Source organism: Amia ocellicauda, chromosome 2 (genome assembly GCF_036373705.1).
Source record: "Amia ocellicauda isolate fAmiCal2 chromosome 2, fAmiCal2.hap1, whole genome shotgun sequence".
Lineage (NCBI taxonomy): Eukaryota > Metazoa > Chordata > Actinopteri > Amiiformes > Amiidae > Amia > Amia ocellicauda.
The window spans coordinates 25,678,628-25,696,605 of record NC_089851.1 but is presented as its reverse complement, the minus strand read 5'-3'; the positions used below and the strand labels follow the sequence as shown (position 1 = coordinate 25,696,605).

At 34.3% G+C, this 17,978-nt stretch overlaps 1 protein-coding gene across 1 annotated transcript in view; it reads right to left on the bottom strand.

Moving 5' to 3' along the window:
• The window catches only part of LOC136767860 (contactin-associated protein-like 2), a 517,302-nt gene that overhangs the window by 233,447 nt on the left and 265,877 nt on the right, over positions 1-17,978 (bottom strand). Inside the window, exons 4-8 of the mRNA XM_066721910.1 lie at positions 16,018-16,165; positions 11,641-11,844; positions 10,961-11,145; positions 6,794-6,937; positions 4,318-4,576 (exon numbers count right to left, since the gene is read on the bottom strand). Coding sequence (XP_066578007.1) covers positions 4,318-4,576; positions 6,794-6,937; positions 10,961-11,145; positions 11,641-11,844; positions 16,018-16,165 — 940 coding nt within the window. The remainder of the gene's footprint in view (positions 1-4,317; positions 4,577-6,793; positions 6,938-10,960; positions 11,146-11,640; positions 11,845-16,017; positions 16,166-17,978) is intronic.

The window sequence follows — 17,978 nt, the reverse complement described above, 5'->3', positions numbered from 1 at the left end:
TTGAAAAAAAAAAATAAGCTAAATAAAAATAAAGAAAACTGTTGTCTAATTACTTCAATTTGTTACATGCTGCCATCTCCTGATTTGCCATAACATTAAATAGGATAACAATAATGGCAAATGTAGCATAGAGATAAACATAGTCAGTTTTACTTATGGAACTCTCATAATGTGTTTTAAACTGGCTAGTGATATGCAGTGGGAATTGAATATCTACTTTGGTTTAGTGGCCCTAATCTAATGATCACAGAGATACATTGTCTGACTTGGCAATAAAATCAGTGATTACATGTGTTGAAAAAATAGTGATCACAGTTATGGGACAACATGTACATTTATTGGATGATGTTAAATATCCAAAAAATTCACTTTGAACATGAGATGACCTCAATATTACATGTTTTGTTTTGTTTTTCCTTACAACTGATTAAACTAAAGCATTAATCATGACATATCAGAGCAGTGGTCAGTTACCCACTTTAACAAGTCAGTAATTCAAATTATATATCTATGATCAGGCAAAAAATTCTAAGCAGAATAATTTGAACAATGTTGTGCTTCAAATAACATAAAACTGCCCTCATTCAAAATATCATGCCATTTCATGTCAATACATTTGTATAACATTGTCCTTTTGGTAACGCAGTCTCTTACAGCACTAACCAACACACCAAAAGACCCTGAAAAATGAAAGAATAATGGGAATAAGCAAGCAATGAATGAATAACTAACAGCTAGGAAAAATAAAAATCACAGACAAGTTCTTCAGGGAATATCTAACTAGAATTAACTTTTGAATGCATTGTCATTTAAGTGTGCATTATGGTCCTGATTCATACCTACAAAACTCATTTAGAGGAAACCGGTATGCTAATGATCTCTTTACACTGAGAAAAAAGGTATGACAGACTGATGCTGCTTGGAGATATACATTTAATGATGGAACAAACAACAGTGAATAATGTTAAGAGAAACAGATATGAAGATCTAAAATCTGCTCCTCTAACATATAATTGAACTGTCCAGGGAAAAAGCTATCAGGATTTTCTATTTCTATTCTAAAGCATGCAATAATGTTAAGTTTATGACTGCAAGCTACAGTTGTCAAACTATATCCTAATGGAGAGTTGTGATAATAAGAAAAATATTGAAGTCAGTACTTACATTTATCCCACCATGTGGAGAAATGTTTTTACGATCCTTTCCATTTGTAAAATAATCAGCTGTCTACTAATAAATGTTGCATGGATTTTATTGCTACTGCGCTTGGCACTGCTTGCAGTATACCAATTAAACAACAAACAAAAAGCAATGGGCATCCTCACTAACTGTCTCTTTATCTTAAAATAAATCTGGATTTGCAGGTTTTATGCAATTCCTTTCCTTAAGGTGCTTAACTATGCATCCTAATTAACACTATATGTTCATTATAAGGTCAATTGTGTTTTGTAATTGATCTGTCAGTTGAAGTGATTTAGACCACAGATACTACAGAGACCTACAAAATATATATTTGCAGTTGTACCAATATTATAACTATTGTACAGAACATTTTATGTACCTCTGTACCTAGATACATAATGCCTAAAGTATTATGCAATATATTGCTATTATAAGAAAATGATATGACAAATAAATGTGTGGACTACTTTTGTTTAATGGAGCAGAGACGATTTAATTGTGCACACTTTTGTATTACTGTAATAATAACTGTGTGTTACTACACTTTCAGCTAAACAGCTTGTGGATTGTGACACATTTGTTAATTTACTGCTTAAGTAATGTATACAGTTATAGCAATGTAATTACAAGATAATATGTTTAAAAAGTACACCTACTTAATGGGACTTATTCAAAATACTGCTTGTGTTAATAGGAAACAGTAGATACGAAACTTAAATCTGGTATTCAAGATTAAAATATATTTTTAGAGCAAAAGAAGGACAAAGAAATAAAAACATGAAGGCAGTAGGCAACTGCTGCAGCACTATTATAATTGTACTCAAAATTATAATTGAGTACAAAGCATACAAAAAAAACATGGGAGTTTCTTATTATCCCTGTTAGCAGAGTCTACTCAATCATCAAGAAATGGAAGGTGTATTGTTCCACACAGACACCACCTAGGCACTGACTTCCCTCCTCTGGGGTCTGGGGAGGTGCAGGGCAGTTTGGGACAGTGTTTTTAAAATAACATTATTAATAGCATCAATACAATTTTAATTTGAACCAAAAATAATAAGTGATTTAAATTTCAATTACTTACTACATCTTCTCTTTGAAATTGATATTAAATCATTCCTGGAAACCAAAGGGTCTGTGGCAAACAAATACATCAAAACAAATAACAAACCTTGGGACAGAATTCAAGCCTGCCTGTGTTATCTAACATTTGTGTCAAATAAATTGCAGCTTTTGGATATTTTTCAAAAACCGTGTCCATTGCTGATTAGACCAAATCAAACCATTGACCTACTCGCAAAACAAATTACAAACTTGTACCCTATTGTGTTTTGATTTGTAAGAAGTATTAAATGGCTTCTGACAATACATTAAAATACATAGGATATAGGTTTGTACATGGCAATTTGCGGATAGGTTCTAGTTTGTCAGAAAAATACTGTAATACTAAAATTAATTCATTTAAAAATTAATGATCATCAAAAAATATACATTTGCCAGCAAGTCATTATTTGGGTGAGCAAAGAAAATGAGAACATTTAGATTCAGTCTGTGATTGGCAGAGACTGACTGCTGGCTAACAATGGAAGCCCATTCCCCACCTTCATGGACCATTGATTGCTCATGTTTCACTATTTCATTGACAAATACCTAACTAGCATGCCAATTGACTGCTGATGTAGCTTAGTAGGAAACTGAGAGGAATACAATTAATTTGATTTCATGCGATAATGATGAACTACTCCAAATGGCATTGATGTAATGCATACCACATTGTATTTCTTTACACTGGGTACCAACAATGCAAAGAGTACTGTTGCCAAAACTTCCCCTAAAGGTCATATGGTCGTAACAAGCAAGCCAGTCGACTGGCCTAGACTCTAACAAGCACCCATGCAATCCAATAAAGGCTGTCAACCATAAACAAAATGTTAAAATGACTCACTAATAGATTTGTGTAATTTTTTACATTTGTATAGCCCCCATTTGGCTATAATACAAAAGTTTAATAGTGGCACTGATCACCAACAAATTACAGTTTTTGAAAGAGGATGTATATAATAATGTATTGATGTTTTAGTGAATCAGCTCTTTCTTTTCTTTTGAGTCAAGCTTATTGGATTAAACTTCCTTGCTTGTTAGACTCTCTGAGCAGGGGCATTGAAGTCGTTTATTAATATGTAGTGATTGGTCATCATTGTTCTGATTATGGTATGTTCGACAGATCATAGTTCATCATAGTTATTGCCCCCAAAAATGAAATGATTGTGTATAAAAGTATATAAAGGCTGTGAGCGTGCCTGGAAAGTTTTGTTCTTACAGTGGAAGCAACCCATGTATGATGTTTCTTAAATAGTGGCACCATGTTATGTTTAAGAGAAATCATGTGCTATAATGTCGATATGAGTATATCACATCCTTCTCTAGCATCTCAGTACTTTTTCCAAATTTAGGCTCAGAATGCATATATCATGTATTGCTGATATGCAGGAATAATTGTAAAATAATGTATTAAGATGTTTCTTTAAAAATATTGTTGACACATTGATTAATTGTAAGACTTACAACTTGAAATGTCAAAATGCAGTACAAATTTGAATATGAAAACAATGTGTAAACTGTAATACTGTTTTCTTTTAGATATACACATATACACACATACATGCATAGATGCATTCACACATATATTACGTAAATTACATCAATTTTTGAAGGGTAACCTTTTTGTAGTGTAGGTTTGTGTAAGATTAGACACATAATAGAAATAAGACCAGACCATAACTATCCAAGAAATGCAGTAGCATAATAACAGAATGATACCAATTCTATTCAACCGTGAGATGTGATCCTGCTTGCCGTAATGACAGTTGATTTTCCTAGCAACTACTCTTTCAAGAAGCTCAATGCAAACATCCATAAAGAAGGTCTTAGGGTCAATGATTCTCTGCAATGGAAAACTGTGCACATTAACACTTTGCCCTTGTCAAAACATCCAGCACATAGGAAATAATTTTACATAAACTAGAACTAAGAAATTATCATAATCTCTGCATCTCTGCTGCAGTGTTTTTCACATTTATGGCCTCTGAGGTAACAGGTTAGACATTAGGATTATTTGAACAGTTAGAACACTACCTGAGGAGATTTTGATAGGTGTATTCTTATTTTGTGTGACGTTGATGTGGACACTGACTTTTCCCTCATTGAGGCCCACTTCCACCATTCCGTCCGCTAGAGGGCTGTAGAGAAGCAGTCCATTGGGATTCCATGTGCGAAACTGGAAGTTGACAGACAGTATGTCATAGTTGCCACGGCCTGGGAGCTGCAGGTAGCTAGTGGCATTGAAGAACACAGGAACAGTATGAGACTCCACACAAGAGAAGCTGAGGTTACCCTGAATCCGAAACAAAACAAGTGGGGTGGGGAATTGACAGATGATCAAAAAATATGGCAGAAGAAAAATGCTCCAAACACTGAAATAGTCATTAAAACTACACTCACTGATTTCCGACTTCAGAGCAATTCAGCTCGACAAAACTCTGCATGGAATAAAACTGCTGGTAAGATTGCTTTCTTTTTGGTCGACCGATTGATATATAATATAATATATTTACTGCAGACTAGGGATGTAATTGAAAATTAATCACCCCTCAGGAAGACTACTGTTACCTCCAGGGTGCAATAGAGACAGTGGCTTCGGGCATTTTAGCTCCCAGTCAGTACCAATAGTGTTTCTTCATGTCAGTAAATTTCCACTTTAACCTTCCTCTTCATGCTTACTGTATATATTGTGTATGGGTGCATGTAAGTATATATAACAAACAGAACAATACAAACACATACCTAAATAGAAGAAACCATAACCTAAACCACTCAATTACTGATTACTTTGGATTCTCTATGATCTTTGAATCCCCTTTTTATAGACATTGACAGATTTCTATTGACATTGCAGTTGATTAATTAGAAAACTATTACAATTCTAGGAGGATCTTATCAATTAGAAGAAACATAAATAAAACTGAAGAATGTTATAACTGCTCAGCAATAATTACATAAACTAGTTTAATTGAAATATAGCAATCTACTAAAGCTTTGTGAAATACCATAAAACACCTAAACACATCTGGACACAGATCTCATCATGTTATTAAGATGTGTTTGCTTCATGTTTTTTGGATGATTAGCTAAATTGTTTCCTCACAGCAAATCACTTAATACAAACCATAATCTTCCTTGGTGATTATCTGCTGTTTAGTTAGTCTGAAAAACTATATAGACTTCAAAAGTGTTGCCTAAAGAATATGTGGATATTAAAATGTGGAAACATTAATGGTAATGTCGATTTTTAAACATCATACTATTGTATGTATGACAAATGCATCTGGTTGTGATGCTCACGTGTTCTATTATAAATTGGCAATAAGGAGACTTTCACTTTTCCCCACAAAAAGAACAAGGAGCTTAAAAGAAAGCTATTACTCAGCAGAAAGAGATTATTGGAAAAAAGGTTCAGTGTATGTAGCCAAGCAAATCAACTTTGAAGGTTTGTACGGAATATTGGCACAGGGGATTTTTATGACTCAACGAAGGTACCTATGAAGCAGAACAAAGGGTATAAGAAAGTATTTGTTTAACTGGCACAGCAAAAAAAATCCCAGAATTTGGGGACTTTTTCAAGGCACGGATAGGTAAAAACTGCAGGGAGTTGTTGGACATAAGTAGGACACCATGTAATAGGACAAAGCTGTCTATGATTCCAAATGTTGGAGTCATTCATGTATGTATTTACTGGCTTCTTTATTTTCTTATTTATTTAGTGACTAAGAATCGTGATTGATTCTTATGTTAATTCAATTGAGCTAAATAATGCACTTTAAAATATAATACTTTCACAATGGTAGTTGCCAAACAAAAGTGTTGTGTAAACTATTAAATACTTGGCCTTTCTCATCAGTTTGATTGATTGAATTTGAATACGATCCTTCCTGTATGAATAATAACTCATTTGCCTACACAGTAAGCATGTCAAATTGCCAGAAGAAGAGACTCCATTTGTTTTTTTCTGTTATGTAGCCAGAGTACTACTTTGTCAAAGTTAACAGCCTGAGAAATATCTGAAAGCACCAGTTGTGTTCATATACAAAAACTGAAATTTCTTAGTTGTTATATAATCTATAGATGGCTTTGTGGGAATAATGATTAATCATATGCCATATATATTTTTACATAAATGTTAACTTGTTTACTTTCTATTAGTATTCAAAATCATCTTGCATATGAGTCAATGAATATAGATGCACAATTGTTTGAAACGCTGAAAAGATAACACAATGTAATGCAGAGCATGTTCATGGTGACTTCTGATGCACAGCTAGTTTGATGAATATGTATCTTCCAAGTCATGCCATCATAATTATGTAAGATTTATACTGAGACTGTGTTTACAATTGTCTGATCTACGGTACATTTTTGTTCTGTGAATGAAAGAGCAGTTTAAATAAATATACACAAAATCATGACAAAACACACAGTGTCCTTGGGCCACTATAAAGCTTAGTTCAGTCATTATCACAGTTTTTGTTTCACAAAACCATTGGGGATCTCTTACCACATTGGACGTGTCCAGTTTCTTCCTCCTAGCAAGGTCAGTGATATTATTTCCATTATAGTTGATACTCTCCATGCAGCCTTTAAAATTCTTCCTGCTGCTAGAACTTGGTTTTCCAGAGAAAGGCATTCCTCCAAAGCTAAGCTGTAAGGATAAACACAAATCATTGAAAGTGCAGGATAAGTTGTTCGAGGATGATCTTTCACCTGCAGTCTTTCATTCCCAAAGTATTTTTTAAATGTTGCTTTTTCTGACATTACTTATTGTGTTTTCATCCTTTTCCTTTTGTATTTATTCAACCTTTCTGATCAGACACACATGAATTGAACACGGTTTGGCTCTGAAATTGAAACTGCGTCCCGGGAGCTGTGAATCAGCAATGCTAAGCAATCTGAACAGGGCCGACTCACTTACTGCATTCCCAGCCATAAGAAAAGAAAAATAAGTAGAGGACAGAGCAGATATTACACCAGTCCAGCATCTATGATTTTCTAGGGCTCATATTGCTGGCCATACCTGGCTCTGCCTTATAAATCACTGCACATGAATGCCATCGAGGATGTGTTGTCTATTCTCCGGTGATCCCTACAAAACCCTTCCTCAGTAAAGCCACTTCCTGCAGCTCCTTCATAAACACATTCTGCTAGGCATGGGCAGCAATCCAACAGACCCTGACTGCTGATCCACCTGTTTATGCTATGGCACATTACTTCTCGCTCTTTCGCCTCCTTGTGCGAGTTTATGGAGCTTCCAGGTGGGGTATGATGCGTTTCTAAGGAGCTCTTGATTTTTATGTTATTGTGAGAACACCATCCCTTAAAATATATAGCACTTGCATTATCAAGCACTATATTTAAATGTAATCTACACTCATTAAGAAAACAAAAGCATATCTTAAAGACAAAGATCACCATGCTTTCCTGGAAAATACAGTGCTCTTATATTTAACTTAATACAAGACAATACTGAAATGAGTACCACAATAAATTATATAGTAAACAAAAAACACCAGCACATACACCTGCTAAGTTTACACAGCTATTAACACACGTTTCAATTTACAAAAACTCCCAAACAAATATACAAATATAGAAAGAAATTAACAGTCTGTAGTGATGAGCATACAAATAGTACTCAACCTATGATCACAGCATGGCAAAAGATGGATATATCTGCACTGTTCCCAGACAAGATGCTTACAATACTTAGCTGCTAAGCAACATGCAGCCTACTTTCAAAAGCAATGACTACTGTATTCATATTCTGTTCTGCTATGCTATAGTTTGACATGCAAGAGGATGATAAGTGATTTAAACATGCTTGGAATACAGTTTCAATTGTTTTGGACACATAAAGTTTAGCCAAGTGCAGTAATGCTATACTAAGAAAAATTACATTGTGGCTGAATTGATACCCAGAACCCTGTAATATCGAAGATGAGCTGCATTTATACAGAGATAATACAACTGTGATAAAAGACCAGATGTAAAAGAAACTGCAATATTATACCATATATGTAAACAAGGCACAGAGGTATATATTAAAACCTCTCTCTGATTTTTTATTTCTAAAGTTTAAAAATAAAATAAGAATCTTCACATATATTAGATCACTCTTGTTAGTATTTTATGCATACAAAGTATATACTTTAAAAAGATGTGATTAATCATGTAATTATTATCTTAGATACTTGACTTTTGCTGGTAGCCACCTAAAATGTTTATCCATCACTTTAAGCACTGACTACAAAATGTACTAAGAAATGCATTTTCCAGAGAAAATTAATATTACAGCATGTTGCTGTATTGCAATTGCGCCACTGCACTGATTTCTTCCCAGTTTTTATTCTAGTGTATGTACTTAAAAATGATGATATTTTATAATGAAGATGCATCTGTCCAATTATTTGTCTTGAAGAAACTGTCCTGCAGAGCAGCCCAATTTTATTTTCACCTTTAAATGAGTTAAATCAATTGGATGACAAACTAGAGACAGAGAAAAGTATTTTCATCAGATTATCAGTCACTAATCTAATTCATCTACTTTTCATCTTCGATGTAATTTTAACCGTCCAATATCCATGTTTGATTTATTTTAATTTATTTTATTTTGCTGTGGCAACTCCTTTTAAAAATGAAGATAGGCAGGTTATGGTCCTTTCCCTGTATAATCACTTTACATTACTGTATGTATAAGAAAGCATGTTGAATTTATTATTTCATAAAATACTGATACATCTGTGCACAATGACAGGTTATGGGACAAATGGTATTCATAAACCATACATCTTCATATAGGCATAGTGCTAATCTGCAGAAAGCACATGTCTTTGTATTCATCAAGGAGTACTGCATAGGATCTACATATAAGCAATTTTATGCGAATATGTTAGTCTGCTGTCACTGTCCATATTCAGTTTAGCAGTTTGCATAAGGGATGGGAATAGGAACAGGAATATTAAATGCACTCCTATTGAGGCCAACTAATTAGACAGAGTCCAGCCATCTCAGACTATTTTAGTCATGTACACAATGTATATAAACTCCTCAGGGTGTTGCTATTGGAATGCACAACCGGCCTTTATCAAAACCGCAAAGGTTCAAATTAGTAAATTCTGAGAAAATGTTGATGTTTTGTATATGGGAGAACATTAGGTGAAGATTATAAAGATTATGTTTCAAAGTGTGAATTTATAATTATTTCTCCACTGCATCATCTTCTAGGAAAAGAGACACCAAACACACCAGCAGAGACTGGGACAAAAATACACAAGTTTGACATGACATTATGACAAGTCTATATTTCTACATTTTCATTGCTTAATGCCCCCTGTTTTTTGACACTTAAATTCTGGCAAACATGAAAGCCTTATTTTGCATTTAATCCTCAGGTAATTCTGCTGCTCGCCATGGGAGGTGACAGAGAGCAGCCACAAGGGGGCCAAAAGCATTTACCTCCCAGGCATTCCTGACTGAAGTATCACTATGGGGAAACTCAACAGATTAATTATAAGGCAGGAAGGGACATTACACTACAAACTGTACTTTTTAATTGAAAGTATCAAAGGCTGTGTCTCAGTAAAACATAAAGTAAAACATATAATGAATTCATTTTTTATCAGTAGTAGTCCAATCTGAATATTAGTTTATATTAGTAATATTATAATATTAGTCTATGCCTAAGCATTTCTTTACAATTTTACTAGCAGGCACTCTGTTTTCCAATCAGACATGAGGGTGTTACTGAATGATTAACCTAGAAGGATTGATATATAGACAATGGACAATGTGTTCATACTGCACAGTTAATAATAAGTAGAGGACAGTTACTATCAGGTAATTGAGACTCCATTGATAGTGTGTTAATAAATTACAGGCTATAAATCATGTATACATGGACACAATCACTTCTCTGTAATTGGCCAGCAGTTATTACCGTAAAAAGTCTGCTACTATACTGCTATAACTAGTTTATTGCATTGTAAACACTTTCATGGGTGAAACAGAACAATATATTCCTTTGAACCTGACATATTAACAGATTATTCGAGTTCTACTAACTTAGATTAACTAACATTTACAAATGATGAATTCCATGTTATTAACAAATGGTAGAGAATGCATACATATTCCTTATACATTATACAGTATAAACATTAATAAAGTATACTTTTCGACAATACTACTACTTATAACAATGTTATTCTGGTGCTTTTCTGTTCTGTTCTATTTGTTGAGTGAAATTAACTAATAGATACAAATATGGTACTGGTTAAATTGAACGAAACATTTCATGAACTAATATTGAAATATACAGTATATGTTGGCTTAGTAGCCAAAAAAGAAAAGCATACATATCAAAATGTAATAACTTCATAAAGAACATTAATATCTCATCTACTTACTTATTTTAGGGGCACCTTAGTGGCATTATTCTAGTGGAAATATAATGATTATATGAATTGTGTTAAAGACAAAGTCATGTAGGATGATCTGATATTTGTCAAACAGGATTTTGGGGACAAATATACTGTATATGTATATATTACCCAGGCAGATCTTGCATAGCTATTTCAATTAAGAGGAATATTGAATTTTCATATTTGAATGGACAAGCAGACTGAGCCATTACTGTGTAGAGAGATAACTTTTATTTTAATCCTCTTACCTCATAGTCCAAGTCCAGGTGGTCGAATTCCCCATTGGTGCGGAAGTGCTGCATGTGTCGGTCCAGTGTGAGATTGATGTTGCGCCCGTAGCGCTCAATAACCACGGCGTGCCAGTGATGGTCATCTAACAGGCTCCCACTTGTCACAGAAGTGTGGCCAAAAATAGAGCCATACTGATTACTGCCTACAATAATCAGAAAATAGTGTGTTTCAAGTTGCACAGTTTTTACTACACACAATTCAATTTTATGTTCAGAATTATTACCTCAATAATTAAATATGTAGTGTTGTCCACTTATGGTGGTGTTAGACTATATTAAACTGATGACTACTGGGAAGAATATACAGCAAACTATAATAGCTAAATCTTACATTATTACATTATAAACACGGTAACAAAATATACTGTTGAATATCTGAGAAAGAAGGACGGTATACACAACAGTTTATAGAATAACTATATACATATATATATATATATATATATATATTTAAAGAGGTAAGATAAATGATAACTCTATACAGGCAGCTGAGCTACTTTAACAGCACATTGTACAATGACACCACAATGAATTCCATGTTACCACTTAATGTGAAATCAGTCATCATGTTAGCTTCAATCTAATCTTTGATTGACAAGTTAATAGACCTTAATAGAGGATAAGTGCTTAAAAACTACCTAGGTTTAACTGCAGCACCAGCTTAGCATTCTTGAGCTCCAGGGTAATGTAGTCACCCTGCTGTCCCTCCCCGTGGAAGATAACACCTTCGCTCTCAGAGGTTTTAAACTTCAGGGCAATTACGTCCTTTAGGGTTTTCATCTTCTTATTTTTAAACCGGTATGAGATCACCCCCTGGCCATCGAAGTTAATAACATCAGCCCCTAAAAGTGAGAAGACAGATAAGAATTCAGCACCTATCTAATGTCACACCCCATTTTGGGTAAGTGATGGGATGAAATGTATGTGCACAAGATTGCTCTTTATAACTGTGGTCACATTCACAGATAAACTGCAGCTGGTGTCTACTGATAAACCACAATGTGGCTTTGGAAAATTACAGCATGACCCCAAGTAGCAGACAAAGCATTCAATGTTACCTGACAATGCTGTGTGAATGCTGAACCCAGGCAGGGCACTGAGGTATGCAAATTGACATTTCCAGATATAAATATACAAAGCTGTTCCTTGAGTATTGGTTTCTCTCAGAGACTTTTCTGGAGGTAAATTACATATATCACATATCATCAATAAACACAGACTGTGCATTTAATTCTCCAGATTGAAAATGGTAACAGGGATACAACTTGAATAGTTTTCCCTGAATCTGGGACACTTTCCATCCATCTTAACAGAAAAACACAGCTGTGCCTCTATACAGTGTTCAATCTGAAATGGAGGACTGTCCAGTCTTTACATAGCTTCAGGTGTATTTTTGCATAAGAATGTTTAGGGCGTGGAACCAAAATGGTTGTCCGTTTTCTAAGGGAAAAAAAGAGATGATAAAAGCAACACTTTTATTAATCGTAAATGTAACCATACACATATCACCTTGGTGAGGTTCAAAGTGACATGTTTTTGTTCTTCTCTCTTTAAGAAGCAATTGATTTCTGTTGATCCTTTCTTAATTAAAATGTAAATGATCATGTTAATTTCTCAGTGGGGTAAATTATGACTCGCTCTATAGTCACAGCCAGCACAATTAGCTGCCAGATTTGGACATATCTATTCATTATAAAACAAGAATGCACCTGCTGCTAGCACAAGCATATGGGATATAAGTGATCTGTGTACTGGAAACTGGTAAATGGAAGTCTGTTGGATAGTTGTCTGAAACAAATAAATAAACTATATATTTTTATTTCCTTATGTAATGATAGGCTAGACCCTATCAAAAACTTTATAGCTCAAATATCCCTTCCACCTGTATGTAATTAAATGCCCAGATCTCCTCTACTTTTATTTTGTTTGTTTTTTATTAAGAGCTAATGTATAGTTTTCAACTACAAATGGATTGAAAGTAAAGCACATTTTCTGGACAATACCAAGGAATAATGGCTGCTGATAATAATATTTCGATATGCACATGGATTGAAGGCATTTACACAAAAATGTGAATCCCTCATAGCATGCATAAGGTTGGATAATTGTGGCCGCAATTATGGGCAGCTCTGATGCAGGTCAATTTTAATTCAATCTCCAGTACAAGAAAGAAGAGGAAGCTCTGTGACCTATGACTGATTCACTGTTATAAGTGTACTGCTTCAGGTCCTTCAGCTGAATATAAGAGGAATAAAGCAATTCCCCCTACGCACCCTGCTGAGAAATTATTGCACCCGGTTTTTGTGCGAAAGTGCATTCTATCTTAACTATAACTGCATTCTATAGCACATTCTGTTCCTGTACCCCATGGCAACTGCCCTCACCTTTATCCGCGATGTGTTCATCCATTATCTTCCATTAACAAGGTCAGGGGACAAACTGCTTTCTCATTAGGAGATTAAATTAGAAGACAGACTAGGGCTGACTATATTCCTTGGTGGATGTCTGTGAAAAAGGGTGCCGAACAGTACACATGATATGCCCAAGGTTTTATGTCTCCTCTGCTTGGTGTCCATCCTCATCATTGTCAGTAATCACCGGCATTTGATCATGGGAGTCTGGAGGCATCTTACAGTGTTGACTGAATGATGATGAGATAGGTACTGACAGGTAAATGAACTAACGTAAACAAGTCAGGGTTGTTTAGAAGGGAGATACGAATGACAGGACACATCTGAATCTACCTTTTCCCACTGATACCACTGTCAGAAATAGCCAAAGCTCCAACAACCTCCAAATAATTCCCCCCAAACCTTATTTTAGAGATCATTAGATATTGGAAACTTTAGAGAACATTAGATTTTGTTAAACCACAGTGCTACTGTAACCCTGGTGCCACAATAACCCTCTACCATCAGGCACTGAAAAAAAGTATAGTGTGTAGTACAATCAATAACACCTCTTTCAGAAATGCAGTTATTTTTTTATGCAAATGCCCCCAGATACCTTTATGTATTACATGTTGCTACTATAAACTAGATGCATAATAACAGGAAGCCATTTCTATTTATTTCAATACACATGCTGGGACACCTTCTTTACATTGATATTTCTTTCAAAATTACTTTATAGATTAAATGTTAGATGTTTTTGTTTATTTATTTATTTTATTTTTTGCTATACAGAGGCTTTTTTTGCTTTTCAATCTCCTTAAAAGTCTCCTTTAAGAGTGATTGGAGTCTGACAGGATTAACCACTATAATGCTTTAGTGTTCATAAATCACCAGCCATTGCCAAAATCTATACTTTTGATTTAGAGGCTGTAATGGTAAAAAGTGCAACATTTATGCTAGTGATGTTCATGTGTGGATTGACAAGTAAGCACTATTTTATGTGTATGCCACCAAAGCAGTCAGCACATTAGAACATGATGGTAAAAAGTTTGTCCAAAATTGTAGACAATATTATGTTAAATTATTGTACATTTTCCCAAGAATGTGCTTCAACTCTTTGCATTTGTATCGGAATGTACAGAGAATTTAAACCACTGACAACTCAATGTAATCACATGTAATATTTTTATAGGTTGCTTTTTCACATTCAATGCTCTCAGGTTCAGACCTTTAAAATGCTATCTGCACAAAGAGAGGTATTTGTGGCTTGTCCACATTACGTTTTATTCCCCAGTCATTTATTGCATTTACATTGATCAGAGCCGAAGTCTAGATCAGTGAAATAAAGCAAGAATTGATGTTGACTAAAATCAGAACGCTGTAGTACTTGACTTTAATATCAGCCCAAATGGTGGTTTCTCCCTGTTAAGATGTTATCAAAGTTAACTGTCTTCACCAGCTGTAAAAACTATTACATTCTCCTACCATTGAGTACCACAGTAAAAAAAAAATAGATCCATGCTCTACACAGGCAGATATGCAAGAAGTTTTTTCTTATAACAAAGAACACAATGTTATAAAAGTAAATCATTTTGTCAATCAGATAATCATTCATTACCAAATATTATTGTATTACTTATTCCCCCTTTGTAATATTTTTCTCCTTAATAGAACAGTTTCTTAGAACAGTAATAAAAGGATGGCTATCAATCAGTGACTGATATTACTGAAAGGACTAATCTCCCCCAAATATTTTTTTAAAAATACCAGTGTTGACTTGAATACTTTGGTTTTAGCTTTACTATTTCCTATTAGCTTTTTTCCCTTATTCCTCTGGTCAGAATTTTTCCTATAATTGCTTAGTGTTTTTCATTTTCTTAACATTCATATTCTCACAGCACAAACCTTCCTTAAGTAAAAGGATAATCCTAGCAATTAGAATAAACAAGTAGCTAGTTTTAAAACGCTTGTCTGCTCTCAACACTAAAATGCAGTTATTGTTTCATTTATGCTGTCTACACAATAATCAGCAGCACAGTGCCCTCTCACAGCATTTGTGCATAACAGGTCCTCACTGAAATTGAGAAGATTAACTTGCCTTAATGTAAGCCACTCTAGGGAGCAGAAGTGTTTTGAATAAAAATTTCAAATTTCATATTGTGGCTCCTAGAACCATGAACGGATATGAACAGCATTCACAAAATGTTTATCGCGTTAGATGTTGTAATTGTGGTTTCAAGAAGAAAAACATCTCTAAAGGCTTTGTCTATTATTACACATTCCTTAGTCCAGTTAGGATTTGAGGTCAACCTGTTCTTTTTCTTTTAGGATGTTTAGAGAAGGAAGACTATGTATCTCATTTTTGGGCACAGGGAGAGACAATTTACCCAGAATAAAACTAAATCAATAATATTGAGTTTTAGAAAATGAAACTGTAACACACATTGTTTACTTCATAGACAGCAAGTGCAAAAATGCAGGAAAAAACATGATATTAATATAATACAATAATAATACAGTATTCAATAACAGCAAAAATATAACATTTTCAGAGGAAAGGCGAAAGGGACAGTATCCAATTTCAAAGTAGTTTTCTAGAATATTAAGGCGATTGAAACTCACAGTAAGGACAGCCATAGATCTCAATCCGCAGTCCAATCCGTCCTTCTCCATTCCAGTCCAGTGGGATAATCCGTAGGTAGCGAGCCACAATGGCGTGTTGTAGGTCATGACGGACCACACTCTCTGTGTTTGAATTACCTGCAAATGCCTGTATGGAATAGAAAGAGGAAGCCCTGAACAAACCAATCATACAAACATTAACAACATTTGTGAAACTACTTAACAAACTAATTTCTCCCCTGTAAAGGAATATCAAATTCAATAGCCCGACAGCCTGACATGGGCTATAATTACTGCATTTGCCCACCATATCTTAGCACTAGTCTACCTAAAACTCTACCTAAAATAACATCAGGCAGTCCCAAGACTAGTGCTAATCTGGGTCTGTGAAACTAGCTTACAATGTACAATTAAATAGTTGAATCTTGACTGAACTTTTAATTTTTGTTTTTTCCATTTCCATTCATAAAATGGAATGATAGAATGGGATGGAATAACATACCTGAAGAATTCTAAACATTAGAACACATTTTATTTACAGACCTATATAGAATTTTATGGAAATAAAAAAAGGAAACCATTAATACCCAACAATCATACTTGGTGAAATGCAATTCCAGTTGACTATTTCTATTCTATTCTATTTAATATATTTTGGAGCCTTGAGCTTCTCACAGGAAGGGTTATTCCCAAAGGAAGAGGGAGAAACAAACAAACAAAGGGAAGAAACTTTGTGGTAGCCAAGTCAATTAATTTTACTGTCACAGTTCATTTTCAGTTGCCAATCCTTCATGTGTTGAATCCAGAAGGAAACAATTCCTCTCTGGAACCTCAACAGGTCAAGAGAGAGATAAGAGAGAGATCAAAGACTGGCACAACCGCCCATGTCAATTCTGTGTTTGAAAAGCTGGAGACTGAACTATCCCCTGGACAAGGGTGTCTGCTAAGAAATAAATAATAATAATAATAATAATAATAATAATAATAATAATAATAATAATAATAATAATTCTGTGGAGGGTGACCTCTGTTCCAGGATGTGTAGGATTTGTGAAAAGCACTGAAGCATTATGCAGCTGAAATGGTGAGGATTGCATGAATCTCAGTGGGATGAGAGCTTGGAAATTGTCTGTATTATATAGAAGAATGCATGTATGTTAATTAGAAACATGAGTTACTGAGGACAGGCATGATGAGAGCTTTCAGGATGTAAAGAAACATCTAATCTAAAAATGTCCAGCAGAAAATGTCAGAAATATAACTATGATTTTTGGAAATTATAATGTTGCCATTGTCTATGGGTTTGCCTTTCAAAAGAAAATGATTTACCATCCATAATAAATATACCCCTTCTCATGTTTTATGGGTTTCAATGTGAACTGCTTTCACAAAAGCATTGATACAAGATTTCAGAATTAATATGCACCCCAACCAATAAAATAGCTAACTGTAATGCGCATGATTCCTAAAACTTGATGTATAGCACTTTTCCAGTTGGATTATATGATGTAAGCAACATTTAATAATTAATTAATGTAATGATAATGGTTGATGTCAAACTCTAGCATGTATGCTCTTTCAGAGTTTCATGTCATAGCTTCTAGGATAGGAGAAACACAATGGCTGCTCAAGTAATTTCATTCACTGGTGCTTTAATGTTTTTTCCTTTTTTAAAATATGCAATCACCCAAAGCACATTGTAAAAACAATATTTAAATTGAGCTTTAAAATATTTTTTTGTATAGTAATATCTTTACATAATCCATAACTGACATGATTGTTGTGGCTTAGTGTTTTATTATTCATACTCTTTCCCCAAGATGTCATATGAATCTTCATTGCCATTTCCCTGACCATTTCACATACAGAAAAGTTATTATTTTTTTATTTCTTACTGCCAATAATTATGATCATTATAGACAAATACAAATGCTCTTTTGTTTGTTGGTGGCACAATCATC